The sequence below is a fragment of the Schistocerca cancellata genome, chromosome 6 (genome assembly GCF_023864275.1).
Source record: "Schistocerca cancellata isolate TAMUIC-IGC-003103 chromosome 6, iqSchCanc2.1, whole genome shotgun sequence".
NCBI classification, from domain to species: Eukaryota; Metazoa; Arthropoda; class Insecta; order Orthoptera; family Acrididae; genus Schistocerca; species Schistocerca cancellata.
Window position 1 is genome coordinate 518,345,569 of NC_064631.1, and position 12,625 is coordinate 518,358,193.

At 43.5% G+C, this 12,625-nt stretch overlaps 1 protein-coding gene across 4 annotated transcripts in view; it reads right to left on the minus strand.

Moving 5' to 3' along the window:
- LOC126190807 (TBC1 domain family member 31) overlaps window positions 1-12,625 on the minus strand; it is a 277,761-nt gene that overhangs the window by 121,800 nt on the left and 143,336 nt on the right. For all 4 annotated transcript variants that reach the window (XM_049931366.1, XM_049931369.1, XM_049931367.1 and 1 more), the window contains 2 exons: window positions 1,464-1,636; window positions 1,232-1,372 (listed from right to left, as the gene is read on the minus strand). In XM_049931366.1, coding sequence (XP_049787323.1) covers window positions 1,232-1,372; window positions 1,464-1,636 — 314 coding nt within the window. The remainder of the gene's footprint in view (window positions 1-1,231; window positions 1,373-1,463; window positions 1,637-12,625) is intronic.

The window sequence follows — 12,625 nt, forward strand, 5'->3', positions numbered from 1 at the left end:
ACAGGTATACACTCGCGCACACACACACATATCCATCCGTATATACACAGACACAAGCAGACATTTGTAAAGGCAAAGAGTTTGGGCAGAGATGTCAGTCGGGACGGAAGTACAGAGGCAAAGATGATGTTGAAAGACAGGTGAGGTATGAGCGGCGGCAGATTGAAATTAGAAATTAGCGGAGATTGAGGCCTGGCAGATAGCGAGAAGAGAGGATATGCTGAAGGGCAAGTTCCCATCTCCGGAGTTCTGACAGGTTGGTGTTAGTGGGAAGTATCCAGATAACCCGGACGGTGTAACACTGCGCCAAGATGTGCTGGCCGTGCACCAAGGCATGTTTAGCCACAGGGTGATCCTCATTACCAACGAACACTGTCTACCTGTGTCCATTCATGCGAAACAAACTGTCCATTCGCATGAATGGACACAGGCAGACAGTGTTTGTTGGTAATGAGGATCACCCTGTGGCTAAACATGCCTTGGTGCACGGCCAGCACATCTTGGCACAGTGTTACACCGTCCGGGTTATCTGGATACTTCCCACTAACACCAACCTGTCTGAACTCCGGAGATGGGAACTTGCCCTTCAGCATATCCTCTCTTCTCGCAATCCGCCAGGCCTCAATCTCCGCTAATTTCTAATTTCAATCTGCCGCCGCTCATACCTCACCTGTCTTTCAACATCATCTTTGCCTCTGTACTTCCGTCCCGACTGACATCTCTGCCCAAACTCTTTGCCTTTACAAATGTCTGCTTGTGTCTGTGTATATGCGGATGGATATGTGTGTGTGTGCGCGAGTGTATACCTGTCCTTTTCCCCCCCTAAGGTAAGTCTTTCCGCTCCTGGGATTGGAATGACTCCTTACCCTCTCCCTTAAAACCCATATCCTTTTGTCTTTCCTTCTCCTTCCCTCTTTCCTGACGAGGCAACCGTTGGTTGCGAAAGCTAGAATTTTGTGTGTATGTTTGTGTTTGTTTGTGAGTCTATTGACCTGCCAGTGCTTTTGTTTGGTAAGTCTCATCATCTTTCTTTTTAAATATAACTACTTTTTTCCAAATTTTAGTATCTTTCTATTCCTACAAAGGTCCTGGAGATTCAATTCTAGTTCTTAAATTACATGGTTCTGCCTTTTTTTAATGGCCTTATCTACACGTGAACATGTTACACCTATTAATTATGACACTACCAAATAATTTTTGTCCTTATTTTGAATAGAAAAATATAACCTACCTCAAAATCATCCTGTGTTTTGCAACTTTTAATAGCAGTCCTGAAAACTATATTGTACGCTACAACTGCTATCAACAGAAAGGATGGCTCATTAGATAAAATGTGGTCCCATAACTGTAGCCATTCTGAAGTTGAAAGGACCTTAAACAGAAGGAAATGGGGAGCAACATGCAAAATATTAAGTATAATACTGTACGTATGAATAATGCTAACATACTTAGAGACAACATACCTCAGAAAATGCTACCTCTAACAGAGGCCATGCATAAGTCTGTGACGTAATGTTATGTTTGTAAAACCAAGACATCAATTCATTGTCCTGTTGACTCAGTACATTTTCGATCATAGTTAGAACATTAACAGGCGGAAAAGGAAAATATTCAAACCAGCGCTGGCACCAATTAACTGGAAAAATATTATTTTAATAAATACAAAAGGATAATATTACTTCAGTCAGCTATTGCTTCAAATAATTTTGTAGCTAAGTGCTGGCAGACAAAGAACAGTGGCAAGTCAATACATGATACACAGAAACCAATAATTCTTGTGAACTGGTGTTCCTCCTTTATAGCAGAGAAGTTATAACAAAAATTCTCAAAAACAGGTGTGGCTTTTGTAAAATAACTAACCAACATAATACTATGATGATGCCAATACTAACTATAGAGAATGAAGATAATAAAACAGTGAAGACATTAAAGGAGTTAGGAAGCATATGTATACAGTCAGACTGTGAAACGGTAGAAAACACTGACAATTTACAAGCTAATACAAGTCTCAGTTAAACATGAGTATATCCAAGGAAACACAAGTTATAATTCTAGTGGGGAAATAAATTGAAGAAAAAAATTTAAAAAAATTTAAAAAAATGGTTGAAATGGCTCTGAGCACTATGCGACTTAACTTCTGAGGTCATCAGTCGCCTAGAACTTAGAACTAATTAAACCTAACTAACGTAAGGACACCATGCACAACCATGCCTGAGGCAGGATTCGAACCTGTGACCGTAGCAGTCGCTCGGTTCCAGACTGTAGCGCCTAGAACCGCACGGCCACTCCGGCCGGCTGAAGACAAATTTACAGGACTTTCTCTCTGATGTCATCATTCTTTAAAATAACAGAAGCAATTATGAAAGAGTAACTAATGTATTATCTAAATAAATACAATCTCTTGAGTGGAGCTCAGTTCGTTTCAAGAGGAGTAGTTAATGGACTGCAGAGGGATGACGACGCCAGAGGCATATTTTTAGATCATCCAAGATTTCTGACACTAATGACTACAAAATACTAATAAAGAAATCAGAACACCATGCACGAAAATGAGTGAAAAATAACAGATTCCAAAAGACAACAAGGAGAAAAAGCAGAGGCAGCAAATAAAGCAAAAGTTTTAGTTGGATGGATGGTTGGTTGGTTTGTTGATTAAATGGACTAAAGTGCAAGATTATCAGTCCTATTTTAGATAATCACACAGGTCTTGGACTAAAACCATACTGCAAAAGAATCCTATCGCCTGTAATCTGCGGAAGGAACAAAATGCATTAAACTATGCGTGTAACCACACTGGAGTAGAAAATGAAAGTAACAAGCAGAAACTGAAAACATAGATACAAGGTGTTAAACTATAAAACAGATGGCCTGGGTTTGCTGATCACAAGAATAGAAAAGGACGAGCCAACCGTTCTCCAGCACACTAAAACCTCAATACTACAAACAGAAGGCAAGAGAAACACAGATGGTGAAACGACAAACACCAAGTCGAACAGACAGAGCCAGAAGGAGTGAGGAAGAGTTAAAATGCCATTTGGGGGAGGCCAAGGTGCCCACCATGAAATAGAATGATAAAAAGCCCCTACACAGATAAAACTAAAAACTATGGTAGCTCAGGAGCGAGAGTAATGGCTACCTTGAGTGCTAGAGCTGGCTACCAGCTCAGCAGTGAAAACACTGCAGCAATCTGGCACAGAGAGTAAGTCGCTATGTCCTGCAAGAGCATAAGCGAACCCAGTGTGACCATCAACCACTGAGCCATCCATGTAAACTACCTCTGAACCCTGGGAGCATCAAGAATACAGAGAAAGAGGCAGCAGAGAAGGATGAACTGAGTCTTTTGAGACTTGTGACAGATCTAGACGAAGCTGTGGTCATGGTATACACCATGGAGGTGCATATGAGTGGACCCGGAGGAGAGGTGGTAGAGGGAAGATTCGGGTTCAGTGAGAAGGGACCGGACACACATTGAAATTGTAATCCCCAATATGGGCCGCTGTTGCAGGAGCTGGATCATCATGTTATGGAAAAGGAGACAGTGATTTGGATGTTTAGGCAAGCTGCAAATGTGTCCAGAATAATTGGCAGGCAGTTGTCACCAGATCCGCAATGGAGGAACACAAGCTCCCACACGTAGGCTGTTCACAGGGTGATGCTGAACCACACGCCAGGGTCCCATAGTCAAGATGGGACTGTACAAGGGCTGTGAATAGCTACACCAGTATAATCTGCACCCAAGTTGGTGCGACTCAGGCAATGAGGAGTGTTAAGATGCTGCCACCACTTTTGCTTAAACTGATGAAGATGGAGGAACCAAGTCAAGTAGGTGACAAAAATCTAAAAAGCGATAAGAGTCTACTACATTATGGAAATGAACATCCAGATAAAGTTGTTAGTGGGGCTGAACCGTACGACAGTGACAGAAGTGTATGACAGAAGTCTTGGTACCTAAAAACAAAGCTGTGGAAGAGGGTCCATGACTGAGCCTTTCATATGGCTCCCTGCAGTTGATGTTCAGCCACACCAATAAAAAGAGAGGGACACTCAGTACAGAGCACTGCAGACTCCATTCTCTTGGATATGGGGGGGAGGGGAAGTATGTGAAGCACTGACTTGAACTCTGAAGATGAAGAGGAACAAAAAGTTCTGTATAAAAGTTGGGAGCGGACCCTGGAGAACGCATTCGTGTAATGGACCGGGGATGTCGTGTCACCAAGTGGTGTCATAGGCTTTCGTCATGTCAAAAAAGACAGAAATAAGGTGATAATGGCAGGAAAAGTCATTCAGACAGCACACTACAGGTGTACCAAGTTGTCAATGGCGGAGCAGCCTTGGCGAAAACCACCCAGGTACGGAGCCAGAAGGCCCCGATACTTAAGGAGCCAATACACCCGCCGGCTCACCATACCGTATTTACTCGAATCTAAGCCGCACTCGAATCTAAACCGCACCTGAAAAATGAGACTTGAAATAAAGGAAAAAAAAATTCCCGAATCTAAGCCGCACCGGAAATTTGAGACTCGAAATTCAAGGGGAGAGTAAAGTTTTAGGCCGCACCTCCAAATCGAAACAAAGTTGGCCCATTGTAATATGAGACACAATTTAGGTCGAATGAATGACGATACAGCTACAGTAGTTTGGATCGAGTCGTAAGCTTAGCAGTTAAGCTTTACCAGGTAGCCATTGCTACGTGTCAGGCGCTCCATCCGTATTTATACGGGTACCCTTCCTTTTTCACTTTTTCACATGCTTCGCCTGGTTTGAATCGATTGCTTATTTTGCTTTGATCTGATAAGAGCTGTTTTCTTTGTTATAGGTGTTTGCGTCACTCTAAGCTGAAAATGCATTACTGTACTGTGTCACGCATTGTTTGTCGCATTCTGATAGTGCGTGTTTACGGCCTGTCGCTGCTCGCGGCATGGCTTGCTTTTGTACGCGCTACCGCCGCTTACAATTAAAAAAAAAAAAAGAGAGAGTAATCGTCTCATTAGCGAAACAATGGCAAGAGACTGCTATTTGTTGTTACTTACACTGTTGCTTTCTTTGATAATGATCAACAAGAACCAAATAATAGACTGCGTATGATAGAACATGTTCTGAACGAGAGTTAGGCGAAAATGTTTCTCCGTTTGAAAATCTTTGTGGCCGCTTCTTTAGTGCATCAAATTCTGCACAGAAATTAGTCATCTTGGAATTAAAAATCTAGTCAGTTGCCATGCTTCATTTCTGACAGTATCACTATTAGGCATAAGAATAATACGAATATAAACATGACACGATACGCATATTCTTCTGCGTTTGCTGTTGTCTCACTCTAGTTTCGTAGTTTATTAGGCAGACAGGATTTAAATGAGATAGCAGCAAACACGAAAGAATACATGACAAAATGTTGATATTCGTATTATTCTTATGGTGAAGAGAATACTGCATGTGATTCACATTTCATCAGGTTCCTATTCTCTTCTCACAGGTAGGAAAAAATTCAGAAAGTAGAGTTGGCCATATTGACAAACATCCCAAACAGTCTTGCATGTCGGATTTTCGTAGTACATCAAAATTCTGCTACATTCGAAGATGAACAATACGGAATTTGTATTTACTTTGTTGGATAATGTATGAAAGTGCAGTGGTCGAAACTCGGGGCGGAGAAAAAAAAGCTCGTCTTCCACCTTTTTTTTTTCTTTCTTTCTTTTTTTTTTTAAATGATGCGGAGGTTTTGGCGCCATGCCTGTGTAGCGCTACATATATTCGACGGCAGAAGTTTGTTGTGGCGGCACCTACCAACATTTCTCAGAACTTCCACTTGCTTTGCACTCGATTCTAAGCCGCAGGCGGCTTTTTGGATTACAAAAACTGGAAAAAAAGTGCAGCTTAGATTCGAGTAAATACGGTAAATTCGAGCAGCCTCCGCAGAATGTTGGTAAGGCTAACACAATGATAGATACCCATGTCTAGCAGGGTATTACCAGATTTTAGTACTGCAACGATGATACTTTCTCGCCACTGCGATGTGAATTCACAATTGTTCCAGATGCAGTTGAAGACATCAAGGAGGTGGCACTGGTAATCCGCTGATAGATATTGAATCATTTGGTGATGGATGCACTCTGGGGCCAGGGGTTGTGTCAGAAAAATGTGCAAGAGCACTAAGAAATTCCCACTCACTGAATGGAGCATTATATGACTCAGGTGGTGTGTAGTAAAAGATAGGCATTGCCGTTCCACCTGCTGTACGAAAAGCGGGATGGTAATTCTCAGATGCAGAGGTTCGAGCATAATACTATGTCACTGCATCTGGGTCAGTACATACAGCTCCATGCATGGAAATCTTGGGTATACTTGCAGGGGTCTGATATCTGTAAAGGCATCTCATCTCAGTCCAAACATGGGATGGAGAGGTTTGTGTTCGAATGGTGGAGACATACATTTCACAGCACTCATACTTCCATTTTCCAATAAGCTGACGGACCCGGGCATGCAGCCATTTGAAGGCAATGAGGTACTCCATTGATGGGTGCTGCTTATGATGTTAGAGAGCCCACCTATGATCTCCAATGGTTACAGTGATATCTGGTGACCAACAAGGCACTTTCTTCTGCTGAAGGTGACCTGAGTGACAAGGGACTGCCAAATCAGCAGCAGAAACAATCGTCATAGTAACATTCTGGATAACCAAATTGATGTTGCCATGCAATGGACATCCAATGGTGGTAGCAGGGGCAAAATCGTCTGAGTCAGCCTTGGTATGAGCCCATCCAGGTGAGCGATGCTGGAGGAGGGACAGGAAGAGTGGAAAGTGGTCACTATCCCACAAGTTGTTGCGAGCTCTCCTGTGTATAAATGGTAGAAGGCCAAGACTGAAAATTGAGAGATCAATAACTGAGTATGTGCCATGTGCCACACTGAAATGAGTGGGGGCACCTGTATTTAGGGGGCAAAGATCAAGTTGAATTAATAGATTCTCGACATCCTTACCACAGCCAGTAATCTTAGTTTCACTCCACAAAGGGTTGTGGGCGTTGACATCATTCAAAAGTAGACAAAGGTAGGGGGAGTTGAGAAATTAGAGCAGCCAATACCATTTTGTGGTACTTCACCATCTGGAGGAAGGTAGGTGCTGCAGATGGTAATTTCCTGCATTATCCTCACCATGACAGCCACAGCTTCTTCTAAAGTTGTAGGAAGGAGCACAGGTTTGCAGTAGACAGAGGTAAAGACATGTATACGTACTCAACTTGCCACCCTGTTGCAGTCAATACGATTTGTGGGTAGGGCTGGGGTCCACTTTGCTGGAAACCAGGGCAACACAGAAAGCAGGTGTAATGCTTAAGAGATGTCACAGCTCAGCCAGGTGGGGTGGGAACAACAACAACAACAACAACAACTGCACTTCCATTGGAGGATTTCTGTAGTTTGGAATGACATGAAGGGACCAAGGAGGCAGTTTACACCTCAGGGTCATCTGTGGCCACTGGTTGAGCGCTTGTATCAACTACCATTGCTTTGGAGTCACCAGCGAGATTGAGGTCCTTGGGGGATGCTAGAATCTCCACCTTGTCCTCAGATGCAGAACCTGTAGTGAGTGGGGGTTTGGGAGCCACTGAAGACTCAGGCTTCTTAACAATCTTCTTTGTCTGTCTGCCCTCTCGCTGCTCTTTAGGGACTTGCTGGGAGGGCTTGCCTGAAATACCTTTAAGGACAGGTGAAGAGCATGAAACTCTTCAATCAGCAGCTTGTGGCTCCTTCAGCCACTTCTGGAGTCCACTTTGGCGTGGGTGGAGACCTTGGAAGGTAGAGTCAGAAGGGACACCTTCCATGTGAGAGGAGGCTCTTGCTTCTCCGGCTGGGGGGGGGGGGGGGGACACCAATGTCCCCAGTGTTTGAGGGGGGGGGGGGTATTGCTCCCAAAGTAGGTGCTTTGGGAGTAACAGAAGAAGTGCCCCCAACCACCAAGGAGGGGGGAGGGGGGATGTAGTCGAGTAGCCTTGGAGGCCCACTATAGGAAGCACAGACGAAGGGACAGTTGGAGCTGCAACTTATGACAACAGCAATCAAACTGGTTCCAAATAGCGATATTTCATTTAGCCTCTTTTTAAGTCAGCCTGTCCAGGGTTTTATATTCCAAAATCTTCCTCTCCTTTTGAAGAGCCGAGCAGTCCAGCTGGCAGGGGGAGTGGTGTTCTCCACAGCTGACACAGGTAGAAGGAGGGGCACATGAAGTATTCAGAAGCAATTGATGTCTGCAATCTCTATATGTGGCACTGGAATTGCACCAGGACGAGATGTCCCCAAATTTCCAGAACTTAAAGCACTGCTTAGTGGGAGGGATGTATGGTTTTATGTCACATCGGTATAGTCACTTTGATCTTCTCAGGAAACGAATCATCCTCAAAGGTCAATATGAAGGCACAGGTAGCAACCCTACTACCTTTCGGTCCCCTATAGACACGCCGGATGAAGTGAACACCCCGTTGATCTAAACTGGCGCGTAGCTCGTCATTGGACTACAATAGGAGGTCTTGATGGGAAATAATCCCCTGGACTACGTTTAGGCTTTTATGGGGAGTGACAAATGGGAATATCACTCAGCTTGTCACAGGCGAGCAGCACCCGTGACTGGGCTGGGGATGCTGTCTGAATCAGGAATGACCCATTTCTCATTTTGGACAGTGTTGCCACTTTCCCAAACTTATTCTCTAGGTTGTCAACAAAAAATAGAGGCTTTGTAGCCAGAGAGGAGTCCCCATCAGTTCTGCTGCAAACTAAGTACCAGGCGAATAAAGCTCTCTTTTTTTTCTGTAGCCCTACATTCCTTCAATGGTGTCGCTAGGGAGGGGAACTATTTGGGAGTCAAACTTCTCAGCATTGAAATCAAGCCTTTCTTTGTTAGAGACTGCTGGAGCCATTTGGCCACCAAAGACAAATTGGTCCACTTCATTGCGAATCATCCACCCTGATGTCACCCACTCTGATCAGGGGCTCTCCCCAATGGCACCATCCAGCCTCAACATAGGCCACCTGGCACGATTGTCATTGCTGGGAGTCCTGATGCCCCAGGTAGATGGGCATCTACTCCTTCACATACACGGGGAGTTTGCAGCTCAGGTATCAGCAGTGTGGTCCCTTTGTTGTCGGGGGGGGGGGCTACAACCAAATGCGTACATGACTGCCCCTGCAGGATGGATTGGCTACTACGCTGGGTATTTGATGCAAAAAAATCCAGTACTATCATGGTTGCAGAAGAGGACAGCGAACAATGGATGTAGAATATGCATCCCGTAAGGTGTCCTTGTCCAGATAGCTGGATACCAGGTGGAGTTGCAGAGCCATGACAATAATCAGTGGTTCAAATGGCTCTAAGCACTATGGGACTTAACATCTGAGGTCATCAGTCTCCTAGACTTAGGTTAAAGTAGTTCTAAGGTCATCACACACATCCATGCCCAAGGCAGGATTCGAACCTGCGACCGTAGCAGCAGCGCGGCTCTGGACTGAAGCGCATAGAACCTCTCGGCCACAGCGGCTGGCAATAATCAGTGCAGAAGGTCTCAGTGCACAAGGGTTATATGATACACCATGTAAGACTTCCTCCTGAAATGGCCTGCACTTCTGTAGAATTTTGCAAGTTGGAGGTCAAACCCTAAAAGGGGACCATAATTTAACAAACCAGAATGTAGGAGACTCCTTTTACTTGCCTCTTATGACAGACAAGAATACTTCAGGCCTAGTCTAGCCCCCAAACCTGCAGGGGGTGATGATGATGAAGTTTGGTTTGTGGGGCGCTCAACTGCGTGGTTATCAGCGCCCGTACAATTATCCAATCTTTGCTCAGTCCAATTTCGCTACTTTCCTGGATGATGATGAAATGATGAGGACAACACAAACACCCAGTCATCTCGAGGCAGGTGAAAAATCCCTGACCCCGCCGGGAATCGAACCCGGCTGCAGGGGGTGAAAACATTTTAATGAAATATTCATTATATCAATAAAGAATTAACGCAAAATTTTTTCCACGGGGTGGCAGCTTATGACAGTAATGTTCTTTACATACATAATTAAACCTCCAAAAATAGATAGCAACGCTGGATTCACAGATAAAATACTATAACTCCTTGAAGAGAAAGCAACTGAAACCCTCAAAGATCTTTACAATTTGTTAACATGACATGAACAAATTCTGATCAGCAAACAGTATGTACTCTGGTGTTTACATCACTCTCACTTAAAGTGAAATGAACAGACAAATACACCAGTAAAGAAAATGTCATCAGCACACCAGAAAAGGGAGACAGAGAAGATAGAATTCAATATCCTGTCAACAATGTGGTCAGTCAAGACTGAGTATAAGACTGAATTGACGAAGGAAATGCCATGACATTTTCTGAGGGCTCACCACAGCATTTTCCTTAAGCAATTACCAGAAATCAGCGTAAACCTAAATCTGGATGACTAGATGGGAGTTTGGACTGTCGCCCTCCTGAATAAGTCCAGCATCTCAACCGTTGCGCCGTATCACTCTATAACACATTATACCCTTAGAGTCTTGTCATTAGAGGTAACAGTAAGTGTCCAATAGTTACATACTATCCTTAAGTACAGCCAGACCTCCAGTATGGAATTGTCTCTCGGGGAATAAATGCACATACTACGAACTACAGAAGCAGATTTGTGTAACTGGACGCAGTATGAAGACGACACGTTTTTTTGTGCACCATGATTTTTGATATTGTTAGTTTGGTAAGTAGACACTATGTTGTTCATTGCAGGCATGCTAAGATTGAATGTGTCAAAAAAATTGGGTAATTCATGCATTTCATATCTTTTTATTTACATTTACAGTGCTGGTTATTAAAACTGCAATACCAAGGCAACAGCAAACCCAGAAATCTGAGTGACATAACATACAGAATAGTTGGGAAAATACATGATCAGATTTGTCGGTGATTTATAGGTGTACACAGTGCAAAATTTTGTACCCAGAGTTGCCATTTATGGAAGCAATAATTGCTCTAACCTAGGCAAACACAGAATTGAACACAGATATGGGTACATCATTCTGTGCAACTTCAGTTCTACGCCTGAACTCGTGAACTGTAGTGGTCGGTATGGGAAAGCATTCTAGCCTCTCAGCAACCCATGTTTTCAGTGGGTGAAAGATCTGGAGACATGCTGGCCAAGACAGCAATCAAACTCCCTCTGTATCAAGATAGGGTAGGACAATATGAGTGACACGTGATCTTGTGTTATCTAGTCAAATGTAACACTATAAAGTCCTTGAAGATACAAGGCATGTTCAGAAAGTAAGTTTGCTGTATCCATAATGGGCCACGCCTTTTTTTTTTTTTTGACAACACTGAGTGGTAGAGGGGACTTAGAACAGCTGACAGAGCAGCACAAGAAAAATTAGGTCAATAGTGCCCAAGAGCTTCTCCAGTGACTTGAAATGGTAGGTGAAGATTTTCTGAGCTCTATTGTGACTGGAGATGAATCATGGGTGGCTCATTACACACCTGAGACAAAGACAGCTGTCACAGAAGCATCATACCTATTCCCCAGCTGCCAAAAATTTAAAATCACAATTTCAGAGAAAAAACATTATGGCCTCAGTGTTTTGGGACCAAAAAGGCATAACTTTTGAACAAATTTCTGTCTCAGGGAGAGACCATCAATGCATAATGACAATACTCAAAAGGAGCATTCAGAACCACAGGAGGGGAATGGTGATGAGAGGAGTGTACTTGTTGCATAACAACGCCTGTCCTCATAAAGCCTTAGCCAGCAAGGAGTTCTTGCACTCATCTGACTGGGATTTGTTGAACCGCCCACTGTATTCCGCTGACATGGTGCCTTCAGATTATCTTCTTTTCACCTCCCTGATAGCACATGAGTAAAATTAAATTTTCAACCAATGAGCAGGTGCAGAGAGATGTTCAGAAATGGGGGAAGGCACTGACAGGAGAGTTCTTTGAGGAGGGTATAAAGAAGCTTTTATCACTGCTCACCCCATGCACTGAACAGGGTGGTGATATGTGAAAAAACCGTCAACAGGTGTTTCAACAATAACCTGTAATTATTTTCAAACACAGTTTTCCTAGGGAAATGTAAAAATCTAGTACACTTACTTTCTGAACATGGCTTGTGATATACAGCTGTTGGCCTTACATGTCAGAGATATAATGATTGTTGTGCCATTACACAGATATGCAAACCAGAAGTGATCATGTTGTCTACCTGGTGGCACCCCATACAGTCAAGCCAGGTGCTTCACCAGTATGATGAAGTAGTATATAATCTGGCAACATTCATTTTCCTCCAAATCTTCACTCACGGATACTATTACTGTGATGCTATTTGCAGAACTGGACCTCAACTGAAAAGATCATGTGGTGCCATTCTAATCTCCAGTGTTATGTCAGGCACACCACTACCAGCACACTGCTCTCTGTTGCTGTGTTAAGTAAAGTCGCAACAATGGCCATTGTTCTGACTCTCAGTGACACTTCAGGTGTTGTGTCAATGTATTTGTGGTTACTTGTCTTGCTGCTAATCAGCCCATGTCATGAATGAATGTATGTGAGAGCATTGTACAATCCTGCACAGCCAAGTAAACAATGTATTTATCCTG